Below are 23,205 nucleotides of genomic sequence, written 5' to 3'. Positions count from 1 at the left end.
GTGGCAGGCCCAGAGCTATTTTTGCAAATTAAATTTTGACAGAACTTTTTAAAATAAAATTTGCCAGGTGTCTAAATGCAAAAAAAGCCCTTTTCTTTTCTTTTTTTTCTGAAGGAACTGCATTTAACTCCAATAAAGAAGGCAACATCTTACATGCTCAGTAACAATGGAGACAAAAATGATATTTTTTATGTCATATTTCCATTCATTTTCTCCGCAAAGTAAAAAAAATGAATTTTCCATATGAATAGGTATAAAATAAACCTTTAATGAGAAAATTCCTCCCACTCATTTCTGCTTCAATCCGCATGAATAATCTTTACATATGAAGAACAACATTAAACTTCGAAACATACAACAATAAATGATCAATCCAGAAAGTCATTGATCTTTTGGGGCGGGACTCACTTTGCAGACTTCAGCATCAAAGCCGCAGTCCATTAGCAGTAGCATCCACGCACGCTGCTGCTCCGACAGCTGATCTCTCGGACCTTTCACTTCCACGAGCTTGGCCTCGCCGCCACCACCGCCGCCGCCAGTTTTATTAGTGTTATCTCCATGAAAGCGCCATAGCAGGAGGTCAGGCATGCCGCTCGACCAATTTCTATAATCGAGAGCCAGATGGCGGCACAGAGAAGCCAAGCAGCGGCCCCCTATGCATGAGACTGCAGCTCGTAGGTCGGATGGAGAATGACTGTCCCAGCGGACACCCCGGCATGATGTACCGTGATGTAATTCCCACGAACTGATCAATATCTCTTCGGCCATGCCCTCATGTATCCTTTTCAATTGAGTTTCTATGAGACTCTTTCTCACTTCGTAGAAGTCATCTGTGTCGAGGTCTAGAGGAGCAACCTGCAAGGGCGTAGAACAGCATCAGAATCACATGGTCAGTGGTGTAAAATCAGTCCTAGTACATCAGAAGGAAGCCACATTAACTTTGCAATTGATATGGTTCTACCGTATCGATAAGGATAAACGATCGCTTCGAGGGAATCTAACCATCTAGAAAGAGATATATTAAAGAGATAGAGAGGGATAAGAGAAAGAGAAAGAAAAAGAAAATAGAACAAGACAGCTAATTCCTCAATATTGCACAAACCCTAAAAACTACATATTTATAAGCACAAAACCCTATAACTAATTTATTGGAAATGATAAAAATATTCAATAATAATGATACCACTTTCTACAATTAGAAACCTAATCTAAGGACCATATAATTCCACCGCCGTCAAAAGCCCTCTTGTCCTCAGGGTGGAAAATCCACAATCTCATTTGTTCCCTTTAGATCGTCCTCTATGTTCTCGTCAAGTTCACCCTCAATCAAAAATAGTTTTTTTTGACTTGCAACGATGTCGGGGACTATATTTTTCATCACAAGTGTAGTTGAGACCCTATTCTCTTTTTGCTTTTACTTCAGCCGGTGTAAGGCGTTTAATAGGTGGAAGCACCTCATTAGAGGTTGATGTTACAGAGGCAGACAAGAGAGAAGATTTCATGACGCGACGTTGAGCTATCAATTTCTCCTCATATGGATGAGCAAGGCCGATGGCAGGGACGAAAGATGCGGACATCATGTTTCAGATCTTCTCGTAAGCCACTAACATAAAGAATTCTTTAGTTAGTCCTGTCGTACGGTTGCAAAACATCTCGAATTGCGCTTAATAGTTGTGAACGCTTTGTATAAGACCTTGTTGTAGCTTTAATAACTCAGCCCATAAAGTCCTCGTACATGGTTGGACCAAAACAAATGCACAAGACTTCTACGAACTCCGCCCACACCACAATTCCGCAGCCTTTTCAAACCATTGAAACCATTACCATCCTTCCTTCTCCATGTGGTAAGATGCAAGCAATACCTTTTGCGCGTTTAATATTTGGTTAAATTTAAAGAATTGCTCCGCTCGATACACCATCCAGTCGGATCCCCTCCATCGAATCAAGGTAGTCCTGGCACATGGTTGGACCAAAACAAATGCACAAGGCTTCTATGAACTCCACCCATTCCGCAGCCTTTTCAAACCATTGAAACCATTACCATACTTCCTTCTTCATATGGTAAGATGCAAGCGGAACCTTTTGCCCGTCTGATATTTGGTTAAATTTAAAGAGTTGCTCCGCTTGATACACCCATCCAATCGGATCCCCTCCATCGAATCAAGGTAGTCCTCATAAATGGTTGGACCAAAACGAACATACAAGGCTTCTACAAACTCCACCCACACCACAATTCCGGGCCCTTTTCAAACCATTGAAATCATTACCATACTTCCTTCTCCATGTGATAAGATGCAAGCGAAACCTTTTGCGCATCTGATATTTGGTTAAATTTAAAGAATCGCTCCACTCGATACACCCATCCAATCGGATCCCCTCTATTGAATTGAGAAAACTCCAAGCATGTGACGTGAGGTTGCACCATCATAGGATTTTCTATAGAAGGAACAAGCGCCCCCTCCTTTAACGAGGTTGGGAGTAAGGGACAATTTTTGTCCAAACTCAAGATGGATGTATCTTCAGATGGCGCATGCGGTAGCACATGCATTTTCGTGTTCATAGCGATGATCAACTTTTTAAGATCGCTAACAAAGTAACTAATGAACCTTATTGCGGTCTCCAATTTGTTGAATTGGGCGTCGACATTGGAAAATTTAACGCTTATCTCCTCTTTATTGCACAAACCCTAAAACTTATCTAAAAAATAAATTTTAGAGAGGGATCAGAGGAAGAGAGAGAATAAAAATAAAACAAGACGACTAATTCCTCGTTATTGCACAAACCCTAAAAACTACATATTTATAAGCACAAAACCCTAATCTAATATATTGGACATAGTAAAAAAATATTCAATAACAATACCACTTTCTATAATTAGAAAAACCTAATCTAAGGACCATATCAGCAATCTAGGGTTGACGTCAACCATTCAGTCATAAGTTAAAAATGCTTTCCCCTGTTTTGTTTTACCTCTATGAAAGAAACTTACAATATTTGAAACAAGAGACGTATGCCAAAACAGACCTATATCTAAAAATAAAAGAAAAAACAAAAGAACAAGATCATTGTAAGTCGGCAAATGATTGGCCTATTCAATGCATCCATTGCTAGTACGTGCATGAAAAATGATGGGTTCACCAGAAGCTAATAAGGATTCTCTATAGCAACAAATGGAACGATTAAAACCAATCAAGCAGCATAATACGAATAGAGACAATTGAGCGCTCTCTTAAGAATTAAAGACTAAACTCTCTCTACAATTGTTCATACTTCCCTGATCTCAAAATTACTTATCTCTACTGCCACACAATCTACATTAACTAAACGAATAAGAAATGCTGGGAGCCCTGAAACTTTACCTGAAATTTAGACCGAAATACATCAGGAATATCGGCAAATAAAACATCCCACATGAGAAGGCCAAAAATAGTCATCCAAATGCCGCTTTCTGAATGAATTCCTCGCCACCCACCCCCTTCTTCAGCATAATATTGCAAAGCAAGCTGCTCCACCCCACACAGCTTACCATCATAACCATAAAATACATTCTTTGCTCCTACTTCACAAATTAAAGGCCTTCCCATAATATTAACCTACACAAACAACAGACAGCCAGAATTACAGAGTAATCTAAATTTCTCTAATGAGTAAATTGCAAAAGTTAGCCCCTGATTTTTACATCCTCAGAGTTCAATTTTAACAATCTAGGACTCTCAGAGTTTGTCCAGCATAATACTCAAGCCTTTTTATTAGTCTACAGTCTTAAAAAAAGCAGTCACATCAGAATCATCATTAAACTTCCCAGACATAGCAGTGTTCTGAGGTTTGCCTAACCAGCAATGTATGCTGATGCAACATGTTCTTCAGATGATAGATTAACAGGACTTAATTGTTACACAGGAAACATAAGGAACTAAATGATTCACACGAAACGCCGAGAACATAGCTTAAATTTGAATCAAACTTGACAGATTGAATAAGTAATTATGAATCTTTTCACAACAAAATTGCAAGTTACAACCCTGGAATTCATGAAAACAAGTGAGACCCTAACCTCCTTAATAATTCTCTTAATTGATTCAGCATAATTCGGTGTTTTCCAGCGGCGTGGTGGTTTGCACAGACGAAGCACTCTCCTTTGCAGTGCCATTTTTGAGCCAGCCCGAACCCACTTATCAAGAACTCCTTCCTCTGCTACTAAAAGGCTCTCATTGAGGCGGCCCATGTGTTCCAAATCAACAGACAGCCTCAGCGTCCAATATCCTCTTCCGCTATCAGAAGTTATTCTGCTAAGTAGACCCTTCAGAAGCCCTATTGCATCTTCATACCTGGAAGAATCTATAATAATATGTAATTGGATAGTGGGTTTACCCAGTATCTAATAATCAAGCTACAACTGTTGTTTGGTGGCAAGAAAAATGAACCAGGTGCTGCGAATTTTGCACTTCTTTTTCGTGTGGTTTGACTCATTTGAATAGTTAATGGGTTATAATTTCACTTTTTTAATCGAGCTTCCAACTTGTAGTGAAGATTTAGGAAGATAACAAGAGAATTATGACGCGATGCGACTCAAATTGTAAATTAGTTTAAACAGAACTCTGTATCGACCATGCATGATCTCCCTATGAGCAGGAGAGAAACCTCTCATAGAGGTGTTCTTACGTTGCATGCGCTAAAGGTTAGTGCTTGAAATCATCAGGTAAAAGGATTGCTAAGCTGTTAGATTATAAGCTTGTTTATTATTTAATTATTTAAATTATTTTATTTGTTGAAAGGATGTGTACTTTATAAAGGATATGTCCCTTTATAAGGTGGTGTCTTTTAGTTTAGGAATATCTTTTAATGTAGGGATGTTTCTTTCCATAAATAGTTGTGTCATTTCATGCTCTATATATAGAGGGCATGTGATTTGTTGTGGAATGTATCCAAATATTTAGATACATTCCACAACCAAGTTATTTCGACATAACCAGATATCTGAGATTTCTGAATTAGATAACTACTGATTCTGCATTATCGTTTTTGGTTTAATACAGTAATGTAATGTTGGATTCCAGTGTATATAGAATTACTATATTTAATTTAGTTTATAAAATTCAATAATCCTGACAGTAAAGAGTAGTCTGTTCCAAAATTGCCCTTGTGATCATATTTAATTTTTTTTACTAAACTATAATTTAATATAATTTGCACTTGAATTAATTTTGTTAACAAGCAATATAAATAAAAAGACCACACATGAAAAAAAGACATAGATCCAGAACTAAACCAAAAATTAAAACAAAAAATACTAGGGTTTTTATTTTCAAAACTGAAATACCAGCTATAGAGAGGGTGGCGGAGGCGACTTTGGCGATGGTGCCAACGGAAAGAGTGGCGGCGGCAACCTCAGCAGCGATGTCAGTGGCAGAGAGGCGGTTGAGGTGGCGGCGACTAGCACTTGGACAATATTGGTAGTAGGGAAGGGCTTGTTCGAGAATAGGAATAGATGAGTGAGAGAGAGAGAGAGAGATAAAAATGATGTATTGAAAGGGAATGGGGTCTGGAGGGGTAAAATTATAATTTCACATAACATGCAAGATTACCCGCATTAGTAATACGAGATACCTACCCCCCCGCTTGATAATATTTTCGGAGTAACCTTGCACCATTTGTAATGCTAAATTACCTTCTAGATTACACACTGAATGAACCGAACGTAGTAATTTGACAGGATTGCATGTATTCCTAGCAAGATAACCCGAACCTAATGCGCTCTAAGTTCTATCGTATTTAAATAAAATCAGTCGTATTTAAATAAATTTGGCCTTTCTAATTTAAAAAATTTTATAGTTCTTTAATATAGTTCTGTCCTACTAACATTTGGTATAAAAGCCAGCTCACTATAAAGAAATTCTATCAAAAAAAATGGCCAATCAACTTATCCGAACCCAAACCCCAAAACTATTAAAAGACAATTACGAGAACTAGTGCATTCAAATGAAAGCACTTCTTGGTTCTCAAGACCTTTGGGAATTAGTTAAAAATGGGTACCAAGAATGCAAAGAGCAAGAAAAAGCCGCATTAACTGCAACTCAACGAAACGAGTTGAAGGATACAAGGAAGACAAACAAAACTCTCTTCTATCTTTATCAAGCAGTAGAGGAGTCGACGTTCGAGAAAATTGCCAAAGCAACTTCGAGCAAAGCAGCATGGATGTTCTTGCCGCCGTCTTTAAAAGAGATGACTGTGAAGCGGATTCGTCTACAAAAGCTTCAAGCGGAATTCGAAGCAATCCACATAAAGGAGTCCGAAAGTGTCGTGAACAATGTTTCTCGCGTTTTGGTAATTGTAAACCAAAAAAAGCGAAATGGAGAACAACTCGATGATGCACGAGTTGTAAATCCTTCACACCAAGTGCTCCACACTACCTATAGTTGGGGGGCTCTTTATTTATAGTGGAGGCATTCCCTTTAGGCGATCCATGTCCCATAACTATGTTAGATGCACTCGATGCACCTCAGACCGGATTAGAAAATTATAAAATTTTAATTTAATAGATGTGTTGTAAAATATAATTTTTAATATATAGGTTACCAATGTTATAAAATACATTCAAAATATTGACTTTTAAATTTAGATCTCCTAATGTTGAGATTTAAGAATATGATATATGGCACACAGAGAGCATGCCTTACACTAGGTGCACCAAACTATATATAGTGGAGAGGCTCTCTATTGAGGACTTTCTTCAGCAATAACCTTATAAAAATTTTTAATTTGCCAAATAACTCTTTCAAAATCTTATTTGGCCAACTAACCTGAGGAACACGGTGAATCGTTCACCGTCTTTAGAAAGCGGTGAATGAATTGCCATTTTCATATTGTAATTGTTTTTTATAAGTTGTGAGGATTTTTGTGAGGTTGTCAAGATTGTATGGGTATTATTAGAATTTTTATTTGATTTTTAAAATTGTATGGATAGGTTGTTAGGATATTTAGGTTGTTAGGATATTTAGGTTGTTAGGATTATCTGTGATTTGTTGAAATCTTTATGTGGTTATTAAGATTATATATGAAAAATAGAAAGAAATGGTAAATCATTCATTGTTTTTTTCCTTTAAGGTTAAGACGCTAGATCATTTATCATCTTCAAAGAATAAGGAAAAAGATGGTGAATGATTCACTGTCTTCTAAATTGCATTAAAGACGGTAAATGATTGACCGTTTTTCAATTATTTTTCTATCCCTATGCTGAGTTGGACAAAATAGGGTAATTTGGCCAAATATATTTTTTACAAGGCTATTTGGCCAATTATAAATTTTTAAAGGGTTAAAATAAAAAAAAAGTCCATCTATTGATGCACATAGCCCAACTAAATGTTAGGTGCACCATGCGGAATATAAACCATATTAGAGAATCATAATTTCTAATTTAATACATATACCAAAAAAAAAAAATTTACTAGAAGTTTAGTGACCAATGGTGCAATTTATCCTTTTTTGCTCACACGCTTATAGTTGTCCCACAGCATGGCACGGGGCCAGTGCTAGTACTATTGATTAGCAAGATTACTTACCTACGTTCACGTTCATAAACAGAAACACCCAGAGTAAGCACTTTGGAGTAGACCCAGGAAGCTGAGAAACATGAAAAGAATGCCGGAGGAGAGTCAGAGTTCAAAGGAGTTTCTTCTATTATGGTACGAATTTGATTCTCAGATACATTAATGCATCTTGCCACTATCTCCATGTTGTTGTCATCTAGAGATTCATCCATTGTTTGGGCTACATGAATAGCCTGTATACAATTACAACATTATTTAGCAAGGGAATGATGAAATTTTCACTGCCACAAATAAATTTTTTTTCACCTCTTCATATTCAAGAAGATCCCTTCTATCCCGAAATATTTGATGAGAAACACGGCAGACATAGTCTGGAAACTTTACCAATCCAAGATCAACCAATAAAAAGGCCGAAAGATCTTGCTCACCATTCAGGAAAAAGAGTCTCTGCATAAATAATGAAGATAATGAATGACCACAAGAAAGCCAATGCTTATAATGGTCGAAACAAGTAAATGGACTTGAAGGAGACCAAACCTATAAAAAAGATAGCTTCTTTAAGGGATGTATTAGAATTTACCAGGACACGCCACAGAACTTCATCAGCTGCAGTAGAAATTCTTACACACGTGCCTATCCGTTTCAGTACTAATTTTGGTAGCACTGGGCTGCAAATAACAGTGAAACTTTCTTTGAGTGCCCATAGTATCAACAAAATAGCAAGTCAAGGATCTTTTGTACCATTTTCCTTCTTCATATGCAGAAGAAAGAATGTTAATGAGCTCCTGTCTACGAGAAATGTTTATGCCCTCCTGAAGATTCAGCAAAAAAAACAAGAAAAGCGAATTAGCCAATCCATCATGTTAGCAAATGCAAAAACATGATGGTACATACCTTATAAACACTGATGGCAATGACGATAAACGACCGTCAAGTGTTTAGGGTTAAAAAAGAAAATCTATTGCATAGAATTGAGAAGAGACAAGAAAGCAAAGCAGCCAAGCTGTTTGCGTGGTTAAGCTATGAAGCCTACCCAGAAGCAAAGACAAATCAGAGATCTCACTATGATCAAAAGTAGAGTACCAAAAATGTTGTCTCTCAGAAAAATCCCATAACATGAAAAACTTACCAAAAGGGTGATAAATAGATAAGCAGCAAAATAAGAAAAGGTATAGGAGCAATTCAATATCTAAAAAGGTCTGCACTGTGGGTATCAGCCCAAGCCTTCTGCTTCAACCACAAACCGCCAAAAAAATTTTCCCTTTAATTTCTCTCCTAGTTTTGTCAGGCTGTAGCATGATGCTGGTCGGTTCCAACAATTTAAGACACTTACTAACAGCTGGCATTATGAAGTCCCGTGTAAGTTTGCTTCTGCAATATGCTCCAACTATAGGTGCTGCATCTTCACTATAGTTTCAAGATTTTAACCCACTATACTGCACAAAGATCATCGTTTGGCAATCATATCCATTTTCAACCAATCTCAAATGCTTTTCACTTTACATGCCATTAGCGATCACCAACTGCCCCTTACATTATCTAAGTGCACCTATCTGTTAAATAACTTCCCAATATGGCAGTGTTTCAATTAAGCAATATACCAGATAATATTTAGTTATTGCCAAATATGTCAGCCTCTAAATTTTTAGCACAGACAACCTTTTCTGATGTCTCTGCATCTTATATACATGGGCCTTACTGCTGCTTAAGGTACAATTCGTAGACGCTACTCATAGCACAAGCATTCTTCTAAATATGATAAGCAGATCTCATGATTATTTACCAAGTATCCAACACTCCTTGCCCAAAGGAGGACAAACTAGTTGTTCAGTTTATAATTGATTCTAAGCTGATAAATGTCAATGACTTCAAGATTTATGTGGATGCTAATACATCCGACTCAGGAGTACGCCTCTGAACATACCATTCATGAGAGTTTAGGAATTAAAAGGTCTAGGAAGAGCCTCCTCTGAAAACAATTACCGTTGTACTCCGAGTAATACACTGAAGTAAAAAACAGAATACCAAAAAAAAATATAGATGAGAAAAGCAGATAGAAGAGCAATAAATAAAAAAAAAGGCAAGCTTCCTTCTTCATAACTCATACAAAAAAAAAAAAGGGGTAAACTTCAAATACAACCCCTGTGGTTTCGCACTTTCTCACTTTAGTGCTCTATGGTTTAAAGTGTATCAAGTTAATGTCGTGTGGTTTGATTATCTTTTCAGCTTTTCCGTTAATATTTCGTTAAATTATATACAAAAAACTTCAGATACCCCATTTAGGTTTATTGAATATTCACTTTAGTACCCTTTAGTTTTAACTTTATCACTGATTTAATGAAAAAAATTAGTGGAATCGATAATGAAAAGATAAAAATGAAACCACAGGGCACTAAATTGATACACTTTAAACCACAGGATACTAAAGTGAGAAAGTGTGAAACCACAGAGGTGGTATTTGAAGATTTCCCAAAAAAAATTGCACTATCTCTTCCCATACAATACCATGCCGGTCCTAATTTGTAGAGAATGGACATCTCTGATCTAAGTTAAATTAAAAACAACAAGAATGATTTCCAAGGATAAACACTTCACCTCCTCCTTTTCTGTTGCTTCAAGTTTAGACTTTTCAAACACTTGTAAATTTGAACTGACTTTACGTAGATAAGGACAAATATAATTAAAAAAAACTTGGCACTTGGTGAATATAAATACCTATTGAAATTGGTGAATAGAAATAACTATTTTATTGGTCGAACTTTGAGCTTGTTAAGCTCCTCCAATATACCCAGTCATTGACAGCGTCAAGACAAGGAAAATTTACAAATTCTGAAGTTGTCACCACCTCATGCCATTTCATGCAAAGAGACCAAACAAAGGACAGTGTAAACAAAAACTATATTAACTAGTCTAAAGCGTGTCTTATAGTAGAAAGATGCAGTAGAAAATGAACTAAAAATGAGAAAAGAAACTAATACACCATTACCCATGTGTATTGCAACATCCACACTTTGTACATGGTGATCCAAGTGGCATTTGGAAAACCCATATGAAAAGAGAATATAGAGAATTTACGTTTCTTAGTGGTTAAAGCTTCAAGTTCAGAAATAGTATAATTTGGTTAGAGAAGATGGTTTTTTCTACAACATATGATTAATACTTTTGCCCTATATGCACAAGTGCCCTAACATTACAAAAAAAGGAAACACGGTCTTGCAAGCGCAAGTTACTTCATCCGGAAGTTCTGAGAAATATACAATACAAATATAGATCACGACCACCACCGACATAGCTCAAATTCTGTACTGCCACAGATCTTACATTATGTATCACTATAGCATGTTTTCACAAGATTGACTAAACAAGCCATAGAAAGGAAGTATAGTCCATATATGTATGACCCGTATCTGTCCACACAGAACTCGTACCGTGTAGTCATCAAAAGTCTATCAAATGTAGGAGCACACACTATGGTAGCATCCAAAATTAGGATGACCCATCCTTTGCTGCTCCAGAGAATATATATGAGGTATATAAACCAGGACGCAAAGCAAAAGGGTACAAAAATATAGCTAACAACAAACCTGAAAGAGTATCGAAACACTACCCGGAAAGCATTCTAAGCGAAACTCAATTTACGTAAGCACACAAAAATAGCAATTCTTGAGGATTACATAAGCGACACAAGATATATTGAAGAGCTATTGGGATTTTGCAACACACAAGAACCCATCCACCCACCCACCTGCCCACATGCATATGCTCGTGCCCACATGCACATAGACAGTGAGAGTACACTTTTACAAGTACTGGACTCTTGATACTTGCAACACAAAATAAATTATTGAAGCAGTTACTTAGGATTTTGGTTTTTTCGACATTTACGCCCACAAGTTGGTCTGCTGATTCTAGGTAAGGGGAAAATGACCACACTTTATCAGAGAGTACAAAATAAAAACAACAGGAAGAAGCAATGGACACAGCAGAAAACCTGAGAATAGAGACTGCAATGACCTATCGAACTTTTGCTGGCTTCCTACACTAATGTATGACAGGTAATTTCACAAAAAGGGTATGTGAACTGAGTCATCCTGGAACAAGCGAAGTGACAATAGGACAGAATATGTAGAATAAGAGTAAGGTAGAACATAAAAGGATAAAAAAAAAAATTGTAACATAACAAATAATATTTAGATAAACTCCATGAAACCTAAGACTTTTAAGTAAATCAAGAATGGCTGCAGACACAAACATTTGATTGGCTAATTCACAGACCAGTTTAAAACTCCCAAACCAAATCAAAGCTTCATATATTGTTTGCTCTCCATCACATATCTTTCCAGATTTGCAAGCTTCCTTAAAATCACACAATAGCTTTGATATTGAAGTAATTACAGCGCATGAGATAGGCTCTCAATATCTCCAAAAATTTACTATATTGACAGTCTACTTCATGAATAAATATGAAAGGCCCAAGGGGGCCAACATCAATGCATAATCACTCCAAAACTCAAAAGTCATTGTAAGATCCAAACAAAATTTTCACAAGCAGATCTTTTGATGCATTTGCATCCATAGAATTTTATACTAATGTGCCAGGATATTAACATTCGACAACCAATCCAGCATGGATCTGTCAACCTTATATGCAGAAACAATTTGTACGTTGGAAACACAATGACTGCATACAACCATCTTAAACTAATATCATTTTCATCTATAAAATGTAGAAACAATGAAGAGGTTCTATTAACAGACTTAAAAAATATTATTATTTTTAAAGTCTTTTAGAAAAATTATTTACAAAATTAGTCTTAAGTGGTGAATGAATCAGCGGTTGCTAAATGTAGCAAATTGTTTACCGCTTTCTTCATAGCTTTGGAATTATTTTTAGGGTCTAATACTATTCATATTTTGGAGTTCAGATATGGAAAATATATAACTTTGGTAAAAGCAGTGATGATTTACCACTTTTAGAAAGAGGGGTTTTACAAATAAAAATGGAGGCCTGCTCTTAGAATTAAAAATTTTCTATAGGCCTACTCGCCCAAAAACCCCAACAATGAAATACCAGGTCCTTACTCTGTGGGAGTCTACGAATCTAATTTCTTTGATAATGGATGGTAAATAAGCCATCTTATAATCTGCTTACTCTGCTAGTATAATGCTATTCATTAATCATTGCACATATAAGCTGTCATTCAGAGTACTCATTCTTTCTCAGAAATATGCAAACAGTCATTACGTCCAATGTACAGAACAAGTACCCAAAAAATCACAAATAATCTTAAGGAATACCCCAGCTTGATGGTGCATTCCCGATCACAAAATTTCTATCCTCCGGAAACACGTTAAATGATGCCTAAACATAATTAATCGAAGAGGACCAAATGGAGAACTCCAAATCATACTATGCTTGAAACCAAAGTATCCAAAGATATCATTCCCACCAATTTTCACTGCAGTTTCTCTAACTGACAAAATGACTAATTTACATGCCAAAGTTAAAGTATTAGATGCATGGCACGGAATGTCCTAGTACAATAACACTTCAATTCCTTTTATATCCATGTAACATTGTAGTTAAAGTCCAATGAGGCATGATCAGCACAATTAAACCAAAAGATTTACCATCGTTCATAAATAATATTATAGAGAAATGCATTGCATACTGGTTCATTATGTTGCACGAGGGACAAGCACAAAGAGATGTGCCAAAAACAAAGAATGAAAAATGTCTTATTAATAGACCAGTAGCCTATGACAATCATCACTTGGAACGAGTATATAATGCCTCTCTTACAAATCTTTGCTTCTTGCCCTCTTTGAGTAAGAACAAAGTTGAGTCTTTTTAACACAAGCATGTGATATAAACATAATCTGAAAAAATGAAAAGGAAAGAATTCATCTAATGGGCTTCTTAAGCTTGACACTGAAAGTGAAAAACATAAGTGGTGAAAGAACCAGATTTGCACTTTAGCATACAACAAACAAACCTTGGGAAGTTCAGCCACTAAGATTTCTCGCATTTCAGAAACAGGAAGCAAGTGAAGAACTTCCTTCATTTCATAACAAAATGGTTCATTGGAGTAAGAAAGTGAGTAAACAAAACCAGCCACTGCAAAAAAAATAACCATTAAGTTACATTCTTAAAGAGACTGCAAACCTTCAATTTTCAAGGGACTTACTTAGGTAGGGCTATGAGTTTTACCTTGTAATTCCTCAATTGCTACTAGTGGATCTGATATTTCTGGATAAGATATGCTGCTTATCCTAAACCATGGCCCTGAAACAAAAATTACTTGTCATAAGCTGAGTCAACAAATCAACTTAAACTGATTTCATTTTCTTACTTCAGATATCAGATAAATTCTACATCTTACAAGTAGTTTAAAAGAGTAGGTGTCAAAGAAGTTTCAATCTAGCAATTATCGAGACAATAATTTACATTTTAGCAGGAACAAATGTGCACTGTCTGCAATATCTGACTCTAGTATAAAGACCAGAATATCATAAGAAAAATAAGAAACCTACTAAAGTCAGAGAAGCTTTTCATGTCTTTCATCTTGAAAGAACAAAAGCAATTATGTCTTATTGAATGTCAGACACCATTATGTACAACTTCCGTAAATTTTTTACAACATGACTCACTAGAACTCATTACGGAATTTCACATTCAAAGAGCACATGAAGTTCTTATTTATATATAGAATGAGGCAATATGCTGCACGAGAGTAATCAACCAATTGGCAAATCATTCTAATAATTGATAATTGATTTTGTGATGAAACTATGATTCAAAAGAAATGTAGCCTTGCAATTTATAATTCACTTATTACTGAGATCAACCAGAATTGTTCGACTGAAACTAAACAGTCACAACCTAAGAAGATAAAATATTCCATAGATAGCCCAAACCTTCAACAAAAAAACAGTCACAACCTAAGAAGATAAAATATTCCACAGATAGCCCAAACCTTCAACAAAAAGTAAGACTAGTTTAAGTTAGTTAATCAGCGAGCCGCATTCATATTCATGGTAATATTGAAGGCCTCTAGGGTCTACAAACCACAATGTACTACTTTCTAATAAATAATAAATGCCATGTCAACCCACCTTTAGATTAGATCCCAAAGGATGCACAACAATTCACTCAACATCTTGTATGCAATAAACATTAAATAGTATCTCTCTTTGAAGAATCAACTTTAAGGGACCATTTGGTTGCATGTGGTTGCAACTGTAGTACAGCTGTAACTGCATGTTGATCTAAATACAGCATTTGGTTTGATATATTTGAATCCAACTACTACAGTTGGAACTGCACAACGAGGCTTAACTGCAGCAGTTGAAACTACATACAAATTGGCCGTAGCTCTAGCTAAAGAGTAAGAGAGAGTAACATGAAACAAAAGGTATGCTTACCTTCCTAATAACATTTTAAACAAAAAAATTTTCTACACTAGGAGTAATCTCACCACCTCATATTTAGGATGATAAAATTTGTAAATACATCTCAACTGAATGTATCCAAACAAATTATTTAAAACTACAATGCTTTCTACCACGTCCAACCAAACAAAATGCATACAGTTGTAACTGCTATATTTTAAACTGTATGCATCCCCAACTACACTACATTTACAATTACATCCAACCAAACGGCCCATAAGTATGAGAAAAAAAAACTTCACTTTGCATTTTACTCGCTTACCACTAATGTAGGCATAATCTCTTAGGAATGAGCTAGAAAGGCAAATCATAACAATGAGTTAATACCAAGTAGGGATGTCAATGGGTATGGATACCCGAAATATTATCCAAACCCGAACCCGAACGGGGCGGGTTTACCCGAGCTAAACGGGTATGGATTCGGTTATGGGTATAGAAAAAAAAAACCCAACGGATATGGATACGGGTATGGATTTTGTACTTACCCGACCCGAACCCGAACCCGAACCCGACCCGAACCCGAACCCGAACCCGAGTAAATTATATATATACATAATTTATTTTTATAATATATAAAATATTTAATAATTTTTATCCCTTAGATCTTCATCCAATGGTATGGATTTTTGAAACCCGCCGGGTTCGGGTTCGGGTTAAAGTTCGGGTTTCGGGTTTTTGGTCGGGTACGGATATAGGTATGAATTTTTAAAACCCGCCGGGTTCGGGTCCAGGTCCGGGTTTTAATTTGGTTTTCGGGTTCGGGTTTTTAAAAAGCCAACCCAAACCCGACCCGTTGACATCCCTAATACCAAGTGATTAATTTGTTTCAATGCATATGCCACTGAGGTTAGTATAGAATGAATAGCACAATAACTAATACCGAAAAAGCATGATGTGATAAATAAGTTAACATGGAAGAGTAGAAAGAGTAGAATATCAAAATGGTATGCCTTGGATGGCATGGAATGTATTCTTAAGACCCGTTTTCTTAACACGAAAGTACAAAACTGAACTTCAGTTCATTAAGTTGTGGTTTTCACTATAAGACAACTTTTATTAAGTTGTGCAAATTATTGGTTTTCAGAAATGGACTCATATGTTAATTATGTAACAAACCTTTTCGAGTATAGAGCCGGATGAAAAGCCTTTGACTATCATCAGATAATGAACTAAAGGTTGCTGTTTCCAAGAAAAACAATCAATTAGTAACGTACATATTGGAATGAATATACAGAGATAATGAAGAAAAACAACAGACCTAGTAATGACTTTTCCTCTTCTGTGAATAGGTGAGCATGACTGTTCAAAACATCTTCTATCATTAGAAGAAAATTTTTCTGGTATCTTGTCGAACTAGGGGGATGCATTTTTCCATCTTCAACGGCAACAAGGGTATTTTTCAACAAGGATTCAAACCTCTGCTGATCATCAAAACTCATTTCACCATTTAAAGTTTTCTTGCAGTTTAGCTGAATGGGAACAACGTCAAGTGGTCGTTTGGGTAGAGCACTCACAAATCCCTGCAAAAACGGTTGGAAGGCCAGGAAGAACTCATCAATCTTTACTAGAACTAGGGTAAAGGAAAAAAAAGGTTTTTGTTTTATGGATCTGATTTATTTTAGAAAAATAACCACCAGTAAAATTTTAGTCACGTCTATGCACTGGAGCAAACCAAATTGGTGACCACTGGCGTGGCCATCCTTTCTAGGACTCAGAACAAAAAAGTTTTATTATACATGCTTATTTTTCTAGAATCCCATTTCTAGCTAAGTTCATTTTTAAACAAAAACGGAGGCAGGTAGCATGCTACCTCTCTCAGAAAAAAAAAAAAAAAACATATATATATATATATATATATGGAGAGAGAGAGAGAGAGAGAGTTGAGCTGGAATGCTATCGGTAGCAAACGAGCTCTGTTGCCACCCATTTATTTTCGATGATGGAGCCTTCAAATCGACGATCGGCACCGTTGAACATAATCTATATCACTTGAAATATCTAGAAATCAAATTTCAACTCTTTTCGACATCATTGACTTAATGATCAAAAGGTTTCAAAATTTGTAATTTTAATGGTCGATATGAGACGTTTTCTCGTTTAACGGTGTAAAGGTATCCAAATCAATTGAATTTTTGTTAGAAAATTCTTTAAACTATTTAGAACAAGATTTATACTCTCGATCTTGATTACAAAATTCCTATCATCACTTTTTAGAGGATATTCATTTTCAGCCGTTCATTTTTACGCCCATTTGATGAAACAGAGAACAATATCGAAAAAGCATGAAATTTGATTTCTAGATACTTCAAGTGGTATAGATCATTTTCAACGGTACCGATCGTCAATTTGGAGGCACCATCATTGAAAACAAATGGGTGGCAACAAAGCCCGTTTGCTACCGATAGTATTCCAGCTCAACTATATATATATATATATATATATATATATATATATATAGAGAGAGAGAGAGAGAGAGTAAGTCTCCTGTACTTTCGAAAGTACGGAGACCGCCGTGCTTGTAAGTTGTTTTCGATGATAGAAAATCCGATTCGACGATCGGCTCCGTTAAGTATAATCTACCCTATTGGACCAAATTTTATAATTTTTTGACATCATTTACCAAGCGATCAAAAGGTCTCAAAAATGACTATTTTAATGGCCGTATGTGGCACGTTTTTAAGTTCAACGGTGTAGAAGTATCCAAATTAGATAAAATTTATAGAAAATTCTACTTAACATCAATAGTAAGATCAATACTTCCGATTTGAAATTTGAGTCCTTTATCACGTTTTTTATGAGATTTTCATTTTCAGCCGTTCATTTTGAGGCTACTCGTTACTAGACAAACGAAATCAAAAATTATGAAATTTGTTTCTAGATAGTTCCAACAGCGTAGATCATGTCTAACGAACCGATCGCTGAATCGGATTGTCCCATTATTGAAAACAACTTACAAGTACGAAGGCTCCCGTACTTTTGAAAGCATAGGAGCCTAGCTCTATATATATATATAGTAGCGCTAGCATATATATATATATATATATATATATATATAGATAGAGAGAGAGAGAGAGAGAGAGAGAGAGAGAGAGAGAGAGAGAGAGTCCGGCTACTATGCTATTAATAGCACGAAGCACTTGGTGCTACCAAGTTTCCCGCCGTTAGATCTACCCTTTTGATCATTTTCACCTGTTAGATCATACTATTCAACCAACCACCCACTCAACCCTAGAGGGCCCACATCATCCTAGCCGCACATCTCTTAATCCAACGGCCAAAAACTTGGTAGCACCAATGACTTGGTGCTATTAATAGCATAGTAGCCTAGTTCTATATATATATATATGTTTTTGCTTTAATCATGTAAAATTCACCTCACATTCTATGTAACCACTATCCAGCAAAGGAGCCAAATATTTAGCCAATTCCCGAGGCAAATACCCAAGCATCTGCAAGCGTTCAGAACCTGCAGAAAGCACCTATAATAGATATCAATAGGTGTTTGCTTTGAAATCAAACGAAAGGAACATGATATTAGTTAAAAGCAAACCTTGATAGCATGCTTGTCCTTGGCATTTTGGGAGTCTCTCAAAATAGTGATCTTTGCACCTTGTTGCAACTCAACATCATCATAAAATCTCCGTCCAACAATAAATGTTTCAAGTGCTACCCTAGAGTCAGCATCTCCAGTCTCGGATGAATCGATGGTTATCACACTCATCTTACCATTGTCTGCTACATTTACTCCTGCTAGAGGAGCTTCAGAAAGTAGACCATCATTACAGACATCCAAAATGTATTGAAAATTGTTAGGGTGGTCTGATGGGCCTGATGTCGAACTGTTCTGTCCAGTACTTTCAGCGGTATTATATCTACACGAGACAAGTCTATTTCTTGATTTATCCTCATCAAATGGCTCTGTATCTGCCACATTCTCCTCATTCTGGTCCAGATCATCCAAGCTACGTTGAATTTTAGAGTGTGGGGAGAATTTAAATTGAAGAAGGGTGCGCTGTGTTAACTTTCTTTTAGTACCTCTGGTTAGACAAAGATCTGCAGGTCATGGTCACAAGAGCTGGTAAAAATCTCACATAAGTGACACGGATGGAAAACAAAGAAAAATATAGCAGCCCAATATATTGAAAGTTTGACGATTTTATTATCCACTTGAAATTGCTGGTTAAGCGCACGCATTGTAAAGAATTCTGTTGAACTTCTGAACTAGGTCGAAGCTTTGTCTAGCCTTATTTAAAATCCTCATTGCATCCGGCTCCTACTATTACGTATTTCCATGTAATCCAACTATAATGTAAGCTCATATTGCAATTTTGTATAGGCGAAAGGCGTCATATAGCGTGGACAATCTAACATACATCACAACCAGATCTAAGTTGTTCCATAATAAGAGTAGCAAAAAATTTCTTCATAGATTTTTTTTTTACCTTGATACCCATTCAGATCATCCAAATCCGAAGCACGCATTTGAAAAAGGAGGAGAAAAAAAAAGAAGGAAGGGGGTGGGAAGCAAGGAATCAACTGACCCAGATGGTTGTTTACGTTGTAATTCGTCCCTCGAACGGAGCTGCCACAAACGGGGCAAGAAACCCAGTCCACGTCGTCCCGGCTGTCGTTCCCCTCTTTCGCGTACACTTGGCGCTGCCGCTCTACATCTCCCTCTTCCGCAGGAGGAGCATCAGGAGGGCTCTGGAGAAAGACAAATTGAATAAAACGGGATGTGGGGAGGTGGGTGAGGGTGAGGGTGAGGGTGAGGGTGAGGGTAATAATATATGTATTTCTTCGTTTTACCTGCGGGCGGAGAAGAAGGCGGGAGAGGTGCGGAGAGAAGGAGCGCCGCCGCCGCTTCCCGACGAGGCGGATGAGGCTCTCCCGGCCGGGCAGCATGGGCCGACGAAATGCCCTAATAGCCGCCGGCTGACTCCGCCTGTTTTAAAATTTGAAACCCTACCGTCGACTCCGTCGCAGTGAATATGTCTGATATATTATTTGTCGCCGTTTGGGTTCTCCCGCCATGATAATCTTACAGCGTGAATTGCACTTTTGGTCCTCAACTCGGGCGGAGTGACATTCTGGTCCCGCAACCATTTCGCCAGATTGAAGGCCTGATTCACTTGAATATGATTTCTGTCACGCTCCGGACTATAGAGAGAGTCTTCAAGTACGCTCAATAGATTCTCCATATGCAGAAAAGCATGCCCTACATACACAAAGTGTCAAAATCAACTGTCTTAAATAGGCAGTCTTGAACACTACAAAAAATCGTGTATTTTCCGGCACCTCTACAAAATCGGTATATGTAATTTAGAGATACTTGTATTGGCGGTTTTTAAAATCGCCTCTAATATGCTTTTTTTTTTTCTTTTTCCCTCCATAGCCCCAAAAGGAAAACCCGAATCCTTTATCTCCCTCCAAAACCCAAAAAAAAAAATCCTAACCCTCTTCGATCTAGCATGGCCCCCGCACTCCTTTTTGCATCAGCCACCCTCCGACAAGGTTAATCGCAGCCACACTCATTGGTCGGCGGTCCTTTGCAACACTCTTTCCCTCTCACATGCGACGAGGTCTCAAGGGTGCTGGAGCCCTTCGCAGCACTTTTTTCCTCTTCGCACTGAATCGAGACTTTGGCCGCATCAGCCTCACGCACGGTTGTTGCTAAGAGGATAACAGTGAGGGCCTCTGCTCCACTCTCACTCTCTCTCCAAAACCCCTTTCTCTCTAAAAGTAAAGTGATTAATTGGGTTGTAAATTTTCGGATATGTAGATTTGTTGAAACCCAAGCACCCAAGCCTCTAACTAGCTCTATTCACCTACCACTGAATAGTGGAGAAGTAGTGGTACGGTCTTGAAGGTATTCTCCTCTAATTCTTCTCCTTTACTTTTGTTCAAATGGATATTAAATAGTATTTCATTTTTTTCTCTTTTTCCAATCTTTATTTATTTTTTTTGTGGGCATCAAATTGGTTTTCTGTAATTTCTCCTCTAATGTGGGTTTTGGGATCTCAGTACCAGCCATGAAAATCTATTTTTTTGTTGAATTAATTTAACTTAGGTTGATGAATGTTTGTGCTAGTTTTGAAAATGAAAATTAGAAGAAAAAGCTGAGATATTGGCTTAATTTTCTATATACCAATTTGGGAGAGCAGCAAGTGGCTTCCCTATCATTTTTAATCTGTTACTAGCTAGTAAGTAAATAGATAAAGTTTGCAAGTTGTTCTTATTTACATAGATCTGAATGTTTGTATACTATGATTCTTTTTTTTTGAGGTTAGTATTTGACAAATAATGGATTGTATAACTAAATAAACAATGTTATACAATCCAATCTCACCGACCGACTCAATAGTCCTGTCAAACCTGTGTCGCCTCGTGTCCAGCCCCCACCTATAGTGGTCCGTTATAGACAGGCTACTGTTTGGCTCATACCAATTGTTCAACTTAACCTCCGAATTGACACTCAAGGGGCATGACCCAATCGAGTATCATAGCATACTAGCGTAAGAACCCGCGCGATGCGGCGGATAAAAATTATAATAAATCATAAATTAAATATACAAATAAAAAATAAAAATATAGTAGAAAATAATCAATAGAAAATAATCAATATTTGATTGTTTAATAATATAAAAAATATATTGAAAATTTTTTTAGAATGAAAATATAATCCAATGGAGAACAAAAAAAAAAAACAAAAAAGAAACTATAAAAAAATTAAAAATTGTTGCATAGATAGGAATTAAAAAAAAACATAATTTAATGAAAAAACCAGAGGTGATTTCGTTGGGGTTGGTTTTATTACTCGATGAATTATAATAGATTCCGGTTTCTTTTTTTCTACATCAAAACCAAATTTCAAAAGAAAAATTAGCAATTAAAACAAAATAAAATTAGGAGAGAGAAATTTTTTTTTAAGAAAGGAAAAAAAATATTTTTTAATTCATAAAAATATAAAATCTCACTTGAAGCGAATTCGATTTGTAGCTCTTAAATTCATTATCACCTATTTCTTCTCTATATTAAATCAAATTAAAATTATAAAAATTAGTATTTAAAAATTATTATTAATAATAATTTGAAACCTTAAAAATAAGGGAGGAGAGAACGGATGTGGGTTGGTGGGAGAGAGACAGAGGGAGATGGGGGAATGGGGGTTTCCTTGAAAGAGTGGTTTGAAGATGAAGGGACAAACGGTGGGATAAAGGGGAGGTGAAAGGAACATATGGTGAGATAGGGGAGAGATGAAGGGATGTACGGTAAAAGGAGGGAAGAGAGAGAGGTCCACTTATAAAAAAAAAATTGGAAAAGTCCAAAAAAAATTAGGACTTGCCACATTAGTTATTGTATTGGAAAATCATAGGGGGGAGATGAAGGAATGTACGGTGAAAGGAGGGAAGAGAGAGAGGTCCACTTATAAAAAAAAAAAAAATAGAAAAGTTCAAAAAAATGAGGACTTGCCACATCAACTATTGTATTGGAAAATCATATAGAGTTATTGATTATTGATTATTGATATCACTATCAAGCTCAATATGCCTATCTAGGCTATGGTGATCACACGTGATGATAAAAAAATCACAATAGTACTGTCCTAGTGCCCTTGGGGCTATCATAATATAGCTGTCTACTAATGTTGTCACACTCCGAGACCTGCCAGTTGGGCCCCCTCGAGCATGCACCTAGACCCGCTGAACAAGCAAGACTTTTCCCACAAGAACGAAGCGAAATTAAATATCAACCTGTACAATCATATATAACTAGTGAAGCTATCCGCGCGTTGCGACGGATCGATTCCGTAGAAATGATAATAAATAAAAAAGTAAAAATAAATAATAAAAAAAGTCAGAGAACAGAAAATAATACAAATAAAAGAAAGTAAAGAAAAATAGCAGCTGTTGCAGTAAAAATATAAGAAGAGAATAATAAATTATATTTATAATAGTAGTAAAAGTTGAGAATTAAAATGTCATATGTTTTATAGTTTGAGTAATAAATTACAACTAATTAAAGTTTGGAAACTAAAGCATCATGTGCCTCATAGTTTTAGCAAGAAAATGTAACGCATTAAAATTCAAAGACTAAAATATCACGCGTCTTATAGTTTGGGACCAAAAGTATAATTTATCCTTTTTATATTTTAATTTTATTCCAGATGAACACAAAGTTGAGCATCAATCATTTTTGTTTAATTAGT

The 23,205-nt window shown here is 36.4% G+C and overlaps 1 protein-coding gene across 2 annotated transcripts; it reads right to left on the bottom strand.

Moving 5' to 3' along the window:
* LOC109726589 (fanconi-associated nuclease 1 homolog) lies at positions 180-20,155 on the bottom strand. Of its 2 annotated transcripts, XM_020256277.1 has the most exons (15): positions 19,806-20,155; positions 19,541-19,703; positions 18,550-19,052; positions 18,374-18,478; positions 16,258-16,519; positions 16,116-16,178; positions 13,759-13,833; positions 13,544-13,665; positions 8,289-8,359; positions 8,128-8,215; positions 7,854-7,994; positions 7,560-7,780; positions 4,055-4,328; positions 3,360-3,593; positions 180-855 (listed from the first exon to the last, which is right to left on the bottom strand). In XM_020256277.1, the coding sequence occupies exons 1-15, from the start codon at positions 19,899-19,901 to the stop codon at positions 382-384; spliced, it is 2,892 nt and encodes a 963-aa protein (XP_020111866.1). In that variant the 5' UTR covers positions 19,902-20,155; the 3' UTR covers positions 180-381. The 2 variants fall into 2 exon arrangements, with proteins under 2 accessions (XP_020111866.1, XP_020111867.1); XM_020256278.1 differs by lacking the exons at positions 19,541-19,703; positions 19,806-20,155 and having other exon boundaries at positions 251-855; positions 18,374-18,465; positions 18,550-18,688.

This window comes from Ananas comosus, linkage group 21, assembly GCF_001540865.1.
Source record: "Ananas comosus cultivar F153 linkage group 21, ASM154086v1, whole genome shotgun sequence".
Lineage (NCBI taxonomy): Eukaryota > Viridiplantae > Streptophyta > Magnoliopsida > Poales > Bromeliaceae > Ananas > Ananas comosus.
Note: the sequence above shows the minus strand (reverse complement) of the source record. Positions and strands in the feature narration are given on the sequence as shown.